Below are 17,038 nucleotides of genomic sequence, written 5' to 3'. Positions count from 1 at the left end.
GTCTTCAGCTTGACCATTGAAATAGCAGTTGACCAAACAATCTTAGCTCAGGGTCCATGTACTGGCTTATTCTGGAGCTTTCCACTCAGCTACACACAGTAGTTCGCTGGCCATGAGATTCTTAGCACTTCCAGGACATCCCGCCTACGTTAAAATCTTCTGATGAGGATCAATATGTTCAAAAGCATAGGCATACATTTCAGGTAACCTGAATTTTTGCTCGGCATATCCATCTGGGAACTTTCCGTTGGTTAACTTATCCGCTATAACAGCAAGGCTACGAATACTGACACTCCCCCAAACACAGCGGGAGAACCTCTTGTAGGAGAGCCGTCGATCCAAAGCAAAGATCCTCTATACTAAGGAGAGCGCATTTCAAGTGTGGATGGATAAAAAGATATATTTGTTTAATTAACAAATATTCTCTTTTGCTAACATTATAAGTTTAAGCAGCTTAAAAACAAAAAACAGTAGCATCACGGAGATTAGTTGCGTTAGGCCGTTCACAAACGTTAGCTGACGTTAGCTTATCTGTGTTGCCAGATCTGGCGAGAGTTTGCTCCTGAGACAGAAACAGGTCTCAAGCAAAGTTAATTTTCTCCTGATGTGTCCTTCTGTCGTGCCATTTTAGTGTCAGAATGTTCAGGAGATATGTGGCTTGTAAAAAAAAATGTGTCCAATATTTTCTAAAGAATCGCTCATAATCTGTTTTCACGTTAACTTCTCCCATTGGAATCAATACAGTCAGGACCTGCCGCTAGTCTCCTAAAAAGGCGTGGCAGTGGCGGAGCCAACGCAACACAGATACAGGAAACTACTCTGAGTTGAGTCGCCTCTGTTCTAAACCATTTCTGTCTTTATTTTTGGCCATTCCATACAAATGTCCTTTTTCTTTGTTCTCAATTGGAAAAAGTTGCATATTTTTGGGCAAAAAAACCCAGCAAATGTAGATGTTTTTCTGTTCCATTAAACACTTTACAGAGGTGGCCAGTCTATCAACTCTCAACAGCTGATTAATAAGCTGTTTGCACTTTAAAAGTCAGCACCCATAAAAAAAAAAACTTTATTCCACAATAATGACAATATGTGACGGTTCAGAAACAAACATTTGAGCAAGGATATCATTATTATTTTTTTATTTAACCCATATTTAACCTGGTAAGATCCATGTAGATCAAGGATCTGTTTTGCAAGGGATTAAAGGATATGAGGATGAGAAAAAGGAGAACATCAGGGATTTGATTAGGGTTACTGATGGTGTTTCTTGCCAACTCAGACTGTGTGCATTGGAGAATTTCAAACAACTACTTTATTCTCAGCCTTTTTGTTTCTTAATAATCTTGCTGGCTTTTGTGTCCCTCACTTATCTCCATTTGCATTTCAGGTCTTCTCGGTTGCCCTTTGTTTTTGTTTTTATTCCTTCACATCTCTTCTGTTTTTCTCCATCAGGTGATTCAGACCGTCCGAGCAGCAGATCTTGACAACTTTGCAAATGGAAGGTTTTCCTTCTATGTGCCTGCCGAGCTTCCAGCCAATCCAAATTTTACTGTGAAGGACAACGGAGGTAAGACTCTAGTGAGCACACAAATGTCCATGTCCATAATATACATTCTCAAAGACACAACACTCAAAGACACTTTACAGTAAAACCAGCACGTTAAAAAACAGACAAAACTATCAATGTGGTGGAGCAGGTCTGTGAGCTCGGGAGCCTGGTTATGGAGGGCTTTGTGGGTGAGGAGGAGGAGGACTTTAAACTGGATGCGTTGGGGAACAGGCAAGGGGGTAAACCTCTCTTCAGAACTCGAACCTCCTATGGCGCCATTTTGATGCTACCAAACGCTCACCCGCCGTTAGCATTCCATTGACTGCCATTCATTTTGACGTCACTTTGACAGCGAATAACTTTACATCTGAAGCGTTTAAAGACTCTATTTGTCCATTGTTTATTTCTAAAGAAACACGATAATGTATAAAAGGCTCCATTATTTTGTACCTCACGTTATGGCTCTGTAGCAGACGTTTTTGTAAAAATAGGCTAATGATTGTGTCATAACCACGCGACTTACTGTCGCATAGTAGAGGAATTACCGTATAGTACAGGAGAAGTTCGCAGGCAGTTTCGACTTACAATAGCTGTTTAAGTTTAATTAGTAATGTTAACTAGCATTTTAGTTAGCAATAATTAGCCTGTGCTTATGTTATCTCATTACGTTATCTCATCTGAGTCCCTCACCATCTTCCAGTCCCGCCTCAAGACCCATCTCTTCAACTCTGCCTACCCATAGCCCCCCTGCCCCCCCTCCCTTTTTCATCTGAATCTTGTTTTGTTCTACTTGTTTTGTTTAGTTTTGTTTTGTTCTACTTGTTTTGTTATGTTTTTATAATCTATCCTGCCCTGTAAAGCGACTTTGAGTCCATGAAAAGCGCTATATAAATTCAATTTATTATTACATATACCTACGCTCTCTGTCTTTGCAAGATTGGGAATGATTGAGATTTCTCTTGGCACAGCTACCAGAAGACTTACAACTTTCAGACACGTTGCTCACGTCACATTTACGTTGTCTCTCTCAGTTGGAGGCTGCGCAGTAACACTCACCGGAAAAGTGCTTCTAATATCCTTCACTGGTCTCCGTCCAGAGCAACAGGATCTGTTTGTCCAGTTTGTATACTGTCTATGGGAACAGGTAGTCTATATCCTCAACGTTCCACGTCCGGGATTGCTCCAGTGCCGCAGGAAATTCCACCAGATGCATGTCTTTTTGCCAATGTCCGTTTTCTTCCCCTTTCTTTGTGTTGGAATTCTAAACTCTGGTGGATTTATGAGGACTATGGTTAACTGCTTCTCAGATCTCTGCAGGGTAAATCCAGACAGCTAGCTCAGACTATCTGTCCAATCGGAGCGCCCAAGATGATTGTGATTGGTTTTGATTTTTCTCCCATCACGGAATGCTGTGGGTGTGGTTAATGGAGGCAGGCAGCAGAGTTTTGGATGTATTGGAGTTTATTTAAGGCTTTTGCAGATGAACCATAGAGGATGCTGTTGCAGTAGTAGATTCTAAAAGTGACGAAGGTGTGAATCAAAGTTTCGGCAGCAGAGAAGGTGAGTGATGGGCGGAGACGGGCAATGTTTTTGAGGTGGAAGAGACAGTTCTGGTTATTTGGTGGATGTGATTTTCAAAAGTGAGGTTGCTATCGAAGATGACTCTGAGGTTATGGATGTGTGGGGATGAAGACAAGGAGACCAAAGTTATAGGTGTTCCTTGTGAGGGATTTCGGGCCGATGATAGTCAAGTCAACTATGACGTTCAAAGTTTCCTGAGGACCCGGAGGAACCCCTTAGTTTGTCCTCCCAATGTTAAAATGAAACCTGCGCCGTTGTCTCTACATTATCATGTGGATGGATCCACGATCATAAAGAATATTACCTGTATAGACCGAGTTAGCTTATTCAAAGAGCGTGTTTTACTGTACTTGCTTAATGTGCCGTTTTGCTGTCTCCTTCACCTTTTCTCGTACCATCCTCCCCCCTCACCTACCTCCTTCCCACACCATTCTCCCTTGCCCTCCTCCACCCTGTCCTCACTGTCCCCCAGACAACACTGCCAGTATAATATCTCATCGGCGTGAGGGCTTCAGCCAGGACAGAGACCCGGAATTCTTCAGCCTGGTGTTGGTCGTGGCTGACGGCGGGGAGCCTCCTCTGAGCAGCACCGCTACACTCTCCCTCAGGGTGTGTGTGTGTCAGAGGAACGCCAGGGAGCGCAACAGCAACAATGTCTGTCAGGCCCAGGCTTTCCTGTCTTCGGCTGGTCTCAGCACTGGGGCTTTTGTAGCCATATTGCTTTGTATTGTCATATTATTAGGTAAGTATGTGGGTGAAAAGAAAGTCTGTTTATCTTCTTGTATTTCCAATAAAGATATCAAATGCTTGGAAATGGAAGTACCACTGATTAAAGACCCTATGTGTAGAATTTCTTTATATAATAATATATATATATATATTTTTTAAATGATTCTTATTGCATGAAAATGTGACAACCCAGGTTTAAATCTGTGCCACCCTATGCACTTTGGCTAGGGGCTACTCACCCACTGGCCAAAGCCTCACACCCATAAACATCCCGAACACTAACAAACTCTTCTAATGGGTCATAAGGGATGATTGAGAGGGATTACTTTTATATGTGCCTATGCATTTTTTTTTGTTAAAATTCTACTCATTTGAGGGGTTTAATGGGTTTCATTTATGTGTAGAAGTTTTAGTTTTTGGAATAAGTCAATCCCAGTAAAAATTGGTGCAGTCTATGTGTTGCCTTTGCCAAAGTTGGAAATTCTTCAGTGTTCATCGTGGTTTTAAAAAGGTTAAAATGTATTCCTCTCATTGGACATACCTGATTCCATCACAGTACATGATGCACCTGATTTTGTACTTTTGTTATCATAAAAAACAAATGTATTTGTTCTATTTGTGTTTTAAATGGAACTATTCTTGTGTTGAAGATTTCCCAATCAGTCTTTTCAATAAGTACTACATTAGTTTTAGTTAATACCTAAACATTAAAGCTGAGTTATTAGCTCCCAAACAGAAAGAACGCTGAGTAGACTGTGACACATTGTCTTGAAATATCTCTAAAAAAGGTTGCCATGAATAAAGTATGTTATATTAGGTATTATAAAATGTGGGTATATAGAAATGTGGGTATATAGAAAGCCATATGTTTTTCAAAAGAATCCAATATGCAATCATTCCACCAGTCATTTTGTTCATGTCATTGAAAAAGTACTTTGGATGTCCTTGGTATTCTCTCTTATTCTCTCTGTATGTCTCTTTCTTCCCTTTTACCTCTCTTTCTTACGTCCTTCCAGCCATAGTGATGCTATTCACCCAGCTGCGAAACAAGAAAGCGAGCAAAGAGTCGTTGATTCTCTCCGAAGAAGACATCAGAGAAAACGTGGTAACCTATGACGACGAGGGAGGCGGGGAGGAAGACACGGAGGCCTTTGACATTGCCGCACTTCGAAATCCCAAAGCCTCCGAGCCTCGCAGAAGGTTCCACACCTACCTCGGCCATGGACCAAGCCCATACGGAGAGGAGGACGAGATCGAGGAGGACACGATTGAGGATGGCGAGGAGGGGATTACGGTGGTGAGGAGGAGGAAAGAACGGGAGTTAGATTTCGGGAAATACAGCCCGGAGTTGGAAACTACCTGGTTTGTCATTGACTGCGTTCCGCGAGACATCAGCCAGTCGGCGCCTTCGCTTCTGCTAGACGGTCAGGACATCATTCAGCAGATCATCCAAAAGAAGGTGGCCCAAGCGGACTCTGACACACGGGGCCCACCATATGACTCGCTTCAAACGTACGCCTACGAAGGCCGTGGGTCCTTGGCCGGCTCAGTCAGCTCTCTGGGCCTGAATGCGGCAGTGCCCGAACTAAACTATGCCTTCTTGGAAGACTGGGAGCCAGAGATGCAAACACTGGAACCAGTGCAACTGGCTACAGGTCAAGCTAACCCTGACACCTAAAGATTTCCATCAGAAGTTTTTTTTTTTTTTTTTTTTTTTTAAACCTTTGGCCAGATTTGCTGAAACGTATTGCTTTTTAACTTGTGTCATTTAAACATGGGTGCGGGGAGGCCAAATGACTGCCGCAAAAAGCTGGCAAATAGGAACTGTGATATCATGTGAAATCAGAGGATAAGAAAAGCCATTTATTTGTAACATGAGAGAAGAACACAGGCTGAAGGGAGATTTTGGCAAAAACAAGTGCATTGCTGAAGTGTGGGACAAAATGCAAACTGAGAAGACCAGAGTTTTAACATGACAGGTGAGCTAATGGGGTTTTCCCTCTGCTCTGCTTGTTATGTATGTTAGTTGAAAAGGTACAGCTATTCCTTGGCCCAAAGGATTCTAGCCTTGATCTTCATGGTTGCTAAAACATTTTAAAAACCCGGAGCTGTATACCAAATTGGCTTGGAACATGATGACCCACTGTTCACGGGTCATATCACCAATCATCCATTGGCTTGAAATATGGGAACATATGGGAGTTGTATTTATTTCTTATTCATAAAAAAACAAAGAAAGAAAGATCAGCCACAGAGTTCTCACCCACTGTCTTGAAAACTTTGTTGGTCTTTTTGCAGCTTTTCTTCTTCATCTTATATCACCAGCAGGAAAGTCGTCATTAGACTATTTTACTACATTATTCACAAACCTTCCAAAATACTATTGAAAGGCTCCAGCGAATTTAAAACTGTCTCAAGATAAAGGTAATAAAGAGGGGGCACATCAGTTAGGTTCATTTGAGGCTTTGGTACAAGGTTCCTTCACGTTCCGCTGTGTTTTAGAAACTTGGACGTTTCAGATATACAATTTTATAGATTCAACAGAAGTTATCTCAGTACACTTTCCATATAGAGTAGGTTTAGACCACACTATAATTTACAGAGACCCAACAATTTCTCCAAACAGAACCAGACTGTGGGTGCGACCAGTTGGGGAGAGGGGGGGGATTCTTTGTTTGTTGTTGTCACTCTTGACAATTCTAGCAATTTTATTAACATAGCACAATATCACAAACCACAAATTTGCGTCAAGGGAACAGCAAACGACACCCTCAAGAGACAACGATGACATGATTGTCTGAACGGTGCCAGAACAGTAAGCAGAACCCATGCCAAACATTATGTTTTATTTAATAAGTCCCTGCAGTGGAAAAAAGGCTATTGGTAACACTAGCCATGTTTCCATCCACACGTTTTAATGCAAATTAAGTAATATCGAATGAACAATGCCTTATGGAAACGGTAAATTCGATTGAATTTCATGAATATCGACACAAAGTTCGTATGTTTGATCACATCGGATTTTCTCTTAGTCTGTAAACGCGGAAACGTTATTTGCCGACTAAATAATAAATTGCAATTACGTTTTAGGTCATTTTATGGTTGCAACCGACCATAAAACGGAGAAGTTTTATTTATTTCTGCCACGTATTTGCGCTTTCTTTCCAGACATGGCGGGTGTCACAAAGACTGGACAAACGAGGGGACTTTTTTTAATTGAATTTACGAGCAAAATATAACATCTTTTTTAGATAGAAAAAATCGTTGTCTGGCCTTTACGTGCATCTGCATCATCATAGCGATGTTTTGATAGCGCCGTTGTCTTATTATAGCTTGATATGTTGCTATCACCTGGCACATAAGCACTATTACAACTGAATATGAATCATTGGTTACACTTAACTTGAAGGTACCTAAATAAGAGTGACATGACTCTGTCATGAACGTGTCATAAACATTATAAACAAGTCATAAACGTTCATGACATAACACTTAGTTTAGTAAGTGTCATTTGTTTTTTTGTCATGACTTAGGGTTAGGTTAGGGTTAGGGTTCATGTGTCATGACATGACACATGAACCCTAACTCGATACCTTCAAGTAAAGTGTTACCCAATCATTTGTAGGTAGACGGCACGATCCATTTTGGCTAGCAAAACTTTGTTCGCAGATGTTTGCTTGAATGTTGAGCGATTCAGTGCGAAAATGAATGGAAACACCTTAAAAAGTCTCAAATCAATTCCATATACCAATTTGATCGCAAAACAGCATGTGATGTCATTATGCATAGGTATTTACTCACTTTAAATGGATTGAAACACACTTTGTTTTTAACAAACTTCCGATCATTCGATCGACAAGTGGATGGAAACATAGCTGACAAGCGAAGTTTATAATCTAGATCAGGGATCTTCACTAGGGGGTCCTCAGAGTTGATGCAGGGGGGGCCTTCAAATTATTGCCAAATTTTGAAGTTTTTTCAAAAATTAAAAAGTCTTAACATGAATCTAACATTTTATTAGCAAATATAAATCCCCACTGATGATAGGCTTACTGGCCTATAAGGTAGTCACTTAGATATCCATCCCCAGATGCCACATTTATGTTTTAACATAAAAACATGATTTATAAAAGCATGGCAACAATTATTAGGCTATTTTAATAGCTTTGTATTCCAGGCAAAACATGTATGTATAAAGGTTTTAGGCTGCCCTACACGTTATTGTAGGCCCAGTTTAATATGCAACTGAATTTATACAATATATGTAGTAGGGGGGTCCCTGCTCCGTCTCTCTTTCAGTTAAGGGGTCCTTGGCCTAAAATACGTTGAAGACCCCTGATCTGGATCATTTAATGCCAACTGCGAGACCAGACATGAACCCCCCCTCCCTCCTCTTTCTTAACCTGGCTGACTTCTGTGAATCTATGGAAATTATTTCAGTATGCATATTTACAATGGGTTAAAATCAATTAAAGGACTGTACCTTTTCAGATGTTTTCAGAGTGGAAATGAATGACTAAGTTTACTGAGAAATAATCAGGAAGATGGAGGAAGTGAAGCCTATTTTCCCTGGTGTATATTTTTATCGGTGAATAAAATTATCAATGATTTCAGAAAATGGTTTGAGCATGCGCTTTGATTGGTTTTGGATCCATATGTGCTATCCTTGAACAGTGCCAAAGTTTTGACCTAGTTTCTATTGTTAGGTCTGATGCAGCAGATGGTCTTTTGGGGATTCTCCTTACGTATTGTGAGAAATATGTCTTTTCTCTGATCCCTCCGCTGTCTCTACAAAAACACAACCAAAACAAACACTCTTCTACTCGCTTTTTTCCATTTATCTTTCTTTTCCAGTGCTCCAACGGGATTAACAGGGAAAGAAATACCTCACACAAAGAGCCTAAAAAGGGTTTTAATTAGGGCCACAGGAGTATTTTACTTGTAATTATTGGCTTCAAAAGCCACGGAGTGCAGCTTTTGCATTGAGGGATTTGAAAATCTGCCTAGGACAGTTTGCCTGTCAGTGAACCTACATATCTCATCGCTAGAGGTCCAATAAGAGACATACATAAATCACTAAGTCTTTTGTAAAGCATTTCCAATGATTAACACAGTTTTCTTACGGATTGTTATTTTGAATTAGCTGAGCTATTTAACACAGCGATATTCAGCCTTTTTTACATATGTTTACTGCATGTAAAGCATGAAAAATGACCGCATCAGCTCTTCATTGATTTGGCTTCATGCAGCATTTTCTTTTATCTCACGTTTAGCGGAGAATGCTCGCTTGCCTATTTTTAGAGGCTTGCTGGTTTATACTTCCTTAGATAGAGGCAGAAAAAAAATCTTCAAAAAGTAAATAGGTGTATTGATGTCCCTACTGCCTTTAAAAACAACAGTGACCTCAAACTGATGGCCCAGCGTGGCTGGTGTAATAGCAGGGCTAAAAAATATGAATAATTCATCGCAAATGTAATTGGGGTTCTGAGTGAAGACAGCATTTAAAGGGCATCGCAGGGTAAACTGTAAATACCAGCTTTAACCATCGCACTTACAGATGGGATTACAAAAAGCCTGTGTTCCCCTGCCAGACCCAGTAAATGGAGCCACTAATTATCCTCATCAACACTTTCAACCAGCATCTGCTGGGGTTTCATTTTGCTCGGTTTTCACCATTTAAAAAGGAACAAAGGCCCAAACCAGAGCTACCATAACTTCCTTCGTTAGAAATGATATATGTATATGTGGGTGTGCGTCTGATAAGAGAGTTCGTGCATCAATGAATTCACTTCTGTTTTCTTGGGCCTGTTTTACTAAGCAAGTCCAACTTAGTCTGTCTCTCTCTGTACAACCTGGGGTACGTCCCAATTCCCTTCATTTGACCGTTTCTCAATCCTCACTTGTTAGTAAGTTACAAATAATTCAGTTCCATTATGTGCAGGACCAGAGGTGTATATGCTTTTCTTCTTTCACGATACATGGGTGCCGATTGGATTTGTATTGCAATTTTCGTTCATCGTTCGAGTATTGTGATTATCTTTTGAATAATACACTTCTAGAGGCAACATACCATGAGGCATATCTCAAAACTGATTGTTTTTCAAAGAAGATTGCACATCACGCGTCAGTCAGTTAGTCTGACATTTACTGAAGTTGTAAAGAACATAACATGGATTTTTGTCATTTTCTGTTGTAGTCGCCGTCGGCGGTACCACATCAACAGAAAATATTTAGGTGAATCGTTGGTTTAAAAAAAAATGAATGAAAAATATAGATTCTAGGGAAAAGAATCGAAGGATTTCTTCCCCCACCCCTAGCCAACACCCTCTTTCACTCCGGCACACTGCGGCCAGATTTGAAGCTGTGGTTGGCGCGCCCTATCCTAGCTCTCCTTTACCAACCAGACATTGACTACCGGCTGCTTCTTCACCCATTGGCTGATGGTGTGGATGCCCTACCACTATAGGGCTAGGCAATATTAAGGCTTCAGTCTGGATATAGTGATATGGCATAAGGGCTGTCTTAAAACGTTTTATCTACATTATTGATGATTTTTTACAGTAGTGGGGACATATAGCCTCGTAAAAAACAAAATTGCAGGGCCTCTCAGATCAATGGATAGATTGATCCCCTGATGCAAAGTCACATCCGCAACAAAAGCTGCTTTTCATTTTGGTTGAATTGCAAATGTCACCATGTTGTTCTACTGCAGCCGTAGGTGTCTGCAGCCACAAGATGGCAGCAAATACTAAGAAACAGGATCACGTTGTCTCACCTCAGATATCTCAGCCAGGTGGAAGATCCCGCGTGTGATGAAGAATAACGAACCATGTCAACATGTTTCAGGTCTACTTCAGCATGAAGAACCAAATCGATCTACGGGAGGAAAAGAAAACTGTGGCAGTGTTTGTAATCCTTCCAACAAATCTCTTGAACATCTTGTGTGTGTGTGTGTGTGTGTGTGTGTGTGTGTGTGTGTGTGTGTGTGTGTGTGTGTGTGTGTGTGTGTGTGTGTGTGTGTGTTTGTCTGTCTGCCTGCATGAGAATCATGATTAGTGTAGTGGACTGACAGCAGTGGTGGAATGTAACTAAGTACACTTGTACTGTACTTAAGTACAAATGTTGAGGTACGTGTACTTTACTTGAGCCTTTTCTTTCCATTCCTACTTTCTACTTCTACTACATTTCAGAGAGAAATATTGTACTTTTTACTCCACTACTTTAATTGGACAGCTTTAGTTACTACTTTGAAAATTGAGATTTTAGCAAACAAAACACAAGCAGTTTATAAAATTCCAGGTTGTATTATAAATTAAACTACCCAGCAATACTGTATATTAGAGGCCTAACACGTCATGCTGAAATTATTAGCCGATTAAACACTTGGTTAATTGAACTGTTTTTGATTGTTTCCAGTTTCTAAAATGTGAGGATTTTTTCTGCATTGAGCTCCTTTCATTTGTAATACTTGAAGTACATTTTCCTGTTGATACTTACATACTTTTACTTAAGTAACATTTTCAATGCAGGACTTTTACTTAAAAGAGTTTTTATTCAGTGTGCTATTAGTACTTTTACTTAAGTAAAAGAACTGAATACTTCTTCCACCACTGACTGACAGTAGAACTGTATCATCTGCTGTGTAGTTATCCTGATGCAAACAGGGCTTCTGCCACATGTTAGACTGGTCTTGATGCCGAGCTGATGAGGGTGTGACGGTGTCTTCACATCAAATGCACACAGACAGGACTGAGCAGCTCCTTTTCTTCCAATGTTTCCACTACAGATGAAACCAGAAAATGGCTGCAACTTGACCTGAGTTCAGCAGGTAAACATCCTCCTAAGGACATTTGATGAACAGGATAATTATAATCACATTATGTTTATGTATATTTGATTACACTTCACTCTCGAAATATGACTTTTTTCAATATTGTGACTTTTTTTTACAAAATTACAACTAGTCTTACTAATTATTCTTATAACATTACTTTCTCATAGCTCGCCATGTCAAAGATCAGCAGCTTAAACCCTCCATCATTATTCTGTCAAAGCTCTGTGTTTTGTATTAAAGCCCAGAGCAGCAGCAGACCAGACTCTCCTGGATCCAGCTGTGCCTCCATGAACATTTTGGTACAGAACAAGAACTGTGGATGTTGTCAGCCTATCACAAAAGGATACCCTAACAGCTGGCATGAACAGTAAGAATGATTACATTAGTCCAAAATGGTTCCGCTGTACGTTAAGGCACCTGGCTGACTAATTTATCCTTTAATGACCTGATAACATCATAACATTCCAAACTGTAAACAACCAACATGTTTTATTTAATTTAAATTGTATGTGAAACTTCACCAATTTTATATATATATATATATATATATATATATATATATATATATATATATATATATATATATATATATATATATATATATATATATATCATGAGACATTTCTAAAAACAAAAAATATTACACGTCAGCCAGTCAGTCTGATATTTATTTTATTTTTAAAGAAGTACATAACATGAATTTTCTGCTTTCGCTTTGTTTTGCTGTAAACCGTATCTGTACCATATCCGAAGATATTTAGGTAAATCATTGGTAAAAACAGTAAAGTACCGATATTCCTAGTAACAATGTATGATCAAATTTAACTTAAAGGTAAAGGTGTTGGTGACGTCACTTCTTGTTGACGTTCAAAGTATTGTCATCCCGTCCCCTCCCCTTCCCTTCCGCGCACTAACCCCCCAACCCCCACCCCCAAATCCTTCTTGTTGGTTATTGGCTGGAACACTGTTTGTTATGTTTGGCGGTGCAGGTTGGCGCAGTTTGTTTTTGGTGGCGTTTGTGGACCCTGGGCTGTCTACAGAGACTGCGTTTTTTTACAGTGTGTTCAGGGGACAGGCAGCTAGCGGATAGTGAGGAAATGTTTGCTGTATGTGAAAAAAAAAATGTGTAGCCCTAAAAAACGTGTGACATCGCTTAGAGCACCTTTAACAGTAGTTATTTCTGCAGAATAAGGAGAAGATGCTGATGACTACAGAAAAACGATACTCTCTGCGGAGACGTTTAATCACCAAAAACTAAGACCCACATCTATCCTGTTCCTCAAAACTGACACAGTGGTCCTGCTAAGTTGTCACGCAGAGACAGCATGTTAAATGGGATAAAATATAAATTCAAGCCAAGAAACATTTAAAAGGGCAATTTTTTGCTATCCTAAAAAAAAATAGACTTCTCCACCCCCAATAACAGACCAACTCAAAGTGAATATCAAACGAAAACTGACTCCCATAGCCTGCTGAATGAGTGAGTATTGTTTACACCTTCACCATAATAATTATAAGCCTTGTGTTGTCCTCGGGTCACATATGACCCGTTTTTTTGTCAGAAATATGGGTTTCTTACAACCAAATTGCCCCAAAATAACATGGATGCATGCATGTACAGTACGTTGTATGGAACCCATATAACATATACATTCATGCATCCATGTTCTTTGCAGGTAAAATTATTGATTACTTCCATTGAATTCTGGTTGTTTTATGTAATTTCATGGCTTTTGAATTTTTCTTTTTAAATGCTTTCAAAACAGCATCCCAACATCCCTGACTTTGACATAAACCAGTCTGTGATTCACTCAACATCCTCTGATCTTAACTATTCTATTAGTCAAAATAATTCATAATATCTGCTTTTTTTCAAACTAACAAAAATAGGTATGTCATTTTATTACGTTTATTGACCATGAATTTAAAAAAAGCGTGGAAAAGAAGGATAAAAATGTTTTCATTTTTCAACTTTGACCCGGAATGACAAGTTCATGGATGACGGTGAAGACAACACAAGGGTTAGAAAAGTGATTGTGAATTTTGGTTGTGTTTGATCCTTTGATGACACATGAAATCTCTTTCCTTTTTTTTCTAAACGACTGATCAGATCAAATCGGTGGGGTCAACGGGTGAAATCGTCAGAGGGGTGGAGTTCGTGCCACCGTGATGAAGACCCGGACTGAAGAAGGGACAGATCGCCTCGGTGAAGCAGCAGTCGGTGAAGGAGTAGAGGTGAACTGCAGCATCCACATCATAAAAGGAGACCAGACCCTCCTCGTAGCTCACAAACACCCCCACCTTCTGAGGCCTCGAGTTTAGACTGAGGCTGACAACGGGGGTAGAAAGAGTGAGGTAATCGTTTCCGTTCCTCAAAGCCACAGCCCAGTAGCCACTCAAAGGGCTTAGTGGGATTGTTCCCTTCCTGTCCACTGACACTTTGACCACTCCCAGAGTCCAGTCAGTCTTCCCTGTAACCTGAACCTCGTAGTAAAATCTTCCAAAGGAGATGCTCTGCTGTGCCAACACGTTGGCGTAAAGAGAAAATCTCTCTGGGTTGTCCGGTAGGTCCCTCATCACCTCACCGCACATGACTTGTTTCCCGTCATCGGACAGGATGAGCCAGGGATTAGCTGTGCGGTGTTCAAGAACCACATCCGCAGCGTAATGCTGGACCCTCTTCAGCCTGGCCCCGTGAAGCAGGTGGTTCTTCTCTGTGCTGATCGTCTCCTCCAGCTCAGCCACAGCGTTCAACACAGTCCCCTCGTATGACGGTGGACGGATGTTGGCTTCTGTCCAGTTCTTGGTGCACAGAGCAGCGTCCATGGATGTGAAGCTCTGGAGGAAGTGAAGATGGTCTTGCGTACGCGAGAGCTGCTGCACCTCAGCCATTCTCTTCATAAGTGCATGGATTTCTTGTTCCAGTTCTTTGATATAGCCGTCGGCCTGTTCCTCTGCCGTCTTCTCCCTCTCTTGAATCATCTCAATAAGCTTGTTCAAGTCTCTCTCTGCCTTCTGGATCAGAACGGTGAAGGTACGAACGGCGTCTGCGATCTCTCTCTCTGCATCTCTCTCGCTGTGCATTTTTAAGCGTTGGTTTTTCAGGATCTTGAGCTTTCTGTTCTGAATCATCTGCTGGATTTCAGCCTCTTCCTGCTCCAGCTCGGCCTTCTTTGCTTCATATTCATCTTTCAGAGAAGCAATATTGTGTGCCATGTGTTCTGAAACAGTGCAGTCCGAGCATACGCACGTCTGGTCAGTCTTACAGAACAGCTCCAGTGTTTTATCGTGCTGCGTACACACCCTGGCCTCCATGTTCTCCACAGGATGAGTCAGGGAATGTCTTTTCAGTGGGCCAGGTGTCATGTGAGGAGTTAGATGAGCACTGCAGTAGGAGGCGCGACACGTTAAGCATGACATCACAGCCCTAAGTTTGGTTCCAGTGCAGAAGTCACAGGCGACTTCCCCTGGTTTGGCAACTTCCCCGGTGCTTTTCTTTCCAGCTGATTGTCTGAACTCAGCAGCCATCTCATTTATGAAAGTGTTGACAGACAGCTCAGGTCGTGTTTTAAACTGTTTTTTACACATGGGACACTGGCACTGAAAACTGTTAATAGTCCAGTGCTGCGTGATACAGTTTTTGCAGAAGTTGTGTCCACATGGTATAGTGACTGGATGAGTGAAAACGTCCAGACAGATGCAGCACAAAAACTGCTCCTCAGACAGCAGACAGCTGGTACCTGACATGGCGATACACTGAGAACAAAAGTGAAAGTAACATTACTACGCATCTACTACACATTACACCATTATTTTACAATCTTTAAAAACATAAATCGGAGTATTGGTATACTTGATAAAAACGTATATTTTTAATGGCAGACTTCATGTAAATGTTTTAACAGTATATACTATATTTTAGTGTCAGTACAGTTCATGGGTGTGCTATGGCACTAAATAAATATAATTTAATACAATTGACTTTACCTGTATAAGTTAAAGAAATGGTGTAGAGTAGAAAAGCCTGATGATCCTGATGAAATCCTCAAACACAGAGACCCATGCCGCATTCAGATCACCAAGTGCTCTGAGCTACTTAATCGTAAACAAGGAAATGAGTTGCTTGATCACACCCACTCAGAGAGGGTGTGATCAAGCAACTCTCCACTCTTTCCAGTACTGCTCCGCCTCCTTGCCCTGAACTCTGAGTGTGAGTATGGCATTCAAACAACCTGTTTTGTTATGTCTTCCTCATTTGTGTTAGTTCTGTTTGGCACATTAACTCTGTTCTTGACATGACAAGGGCCTTAACACTGCAGGGCAGGGATTTATAGAATTTCAGTTTGTATTTCCCAAGGAAAACAAAAGGCACACTTTTAGCAATAAGTAGTCTTGCATTGCCAGACCTATCTCCACAGTGCCACGGAATAAGGTTCCTGGGACAGGAGAAAGAAAAGCTTTGTATGCATTTCTTTAAACCAATCACAGCGACGGTGGCTCTGGAAGGAACTTGTTTTGGTGGAAACTGTGCACGCCGCAAAAGAAAACACCACATACAATATCAAGTTAAGTTAACTGTTCACACAATACAGTAACGTGAGCTATTTAAATTAGCTGGATACATGGTTAAATGTAATTTGCTCTTAATACCATGTGTACTTTATCCATAGCAATCCTTACAATCTGTCCCAAAACGTTCCAGTTAGATAGTAAATGCCATAAACATTTTTTTGTAAATCTTTAAAATCATTCCCCGAAAGAAGCAAGCAGCCCTGCCTTGTTGTTCGACCCAAAGTCTTTCCAACAAGTGAAGGGATTTTAAGAACGGTAACACAGAGCAAAAGGAGAGGGGCAAAGCCTGACATCCGGCTTTATCCATGTACTTGATCCAGACTAGGCAATAGGAGAAACATACACCAAACCGTGTTTCAGTTTGCAAAACAGCAAATGCATGCTTCATTTGATTTTTCATACAATCGACAGAATCACATAATAGCATCAAACATTTTAGTAAAACACATTTGTTGGGGGCCACTTGGCCCAGTTGGTGATCCAGCCCTCAACCAAGTTATAAAATTATAAAATTTTAAGAATAATTAACTGTATGACTTGAACTATGATGTAACAATGGAGTAGTTAAATATGTTGATACAACCAATTCATATGAGGAAAAAGTGTCCTTTTGAATGTCAACGTTTACCTTGTGAAATCCACGTATGTGAAAGAGACTGTAAATGTCCTTTGTGTGCTGATACTGTAAGTGAAAGAAAAACGTAAGAGTCTCTTTATGGGTTATTAATGGCAAATACCTGAAAGGCCAGGTAGAAAAAAGTAAAGAGTTAAGATAC

At 40.6% G+C, this 17,038-nt stretch overlaps 2 protein-coding genes across 2 annotated transcripts in view; one reads left to right on the top strand and one right to left on the bottom strand.

Annotated features, from left to right (window-relative positions):
• The window catches only part of LOC114566015 (cadherin-18), a 94,658-nt gene extending 88,172 nt beyond the window's left edge, over positions 1–6,486 (top strand). Inside the window, exons 10-12 of the mRNA XM_028594356.1 lie at positions 1,450–1,564; positions 3,600–3,869; positions 4,873–6,486. Coding sequence (XP_028450157.1) covers positions 1,450–1,564; positions 3,600–3,869; positions 4,873–5,534 — 1,047 coding nt within the window. The 3' untranslated portion in view covers positions 5,535–6,486. The remainder of the gene's footprint in view (positions 1–1,449; positions 1,565–3,599; positions 3,870–4,872) is intronic.
• Positions 6,487–13,657: 7,171 nt separating this feature from the next.
• Positions 13,658–15,781, bottom strand: LOC114565620 (E3 ubiquitin-protein ligase TRIM39-like). Its single transcript, XM_028593790.1, has 2 exons — positions 15,678–15,781; positions 13,658–15,446 (listed from the first exon to the last, which is right to left on the bottom strand). The coding sequence occupies exon 2, from the start codon at positions 15,435–15,437 to the stop codon at positions 13,797–13,799; it is 1,641 nt and encodes a 546-aa protein (XP_028449591.1). The 5' UTR covers positions 15,438–15,446; positions 15,678–15,781; the 3' UTR covers positions 13,658–13,796.
• Between the last annotated feature and the right edge of the window lie 1,257 nt (positions 15,782–17,038).

This window comes from Perca flavescens, chromosome 12 (assembly GCF_004354835.1).
Source record: "Perca flavescens isolate YP-PL-M2 chromosome 12, PFLA_1.0, whole genome shotgun sequence".
NCBI lineage: Eukaryota > Metazoa > Chordata > Actinopteri > Perciformes > Percidae > Perca > Perca flavescens.
Note: the sequence above shows the minus strand (reverse complement) of the source record. Positions and strands in the feature narration are given on the sequence as shown.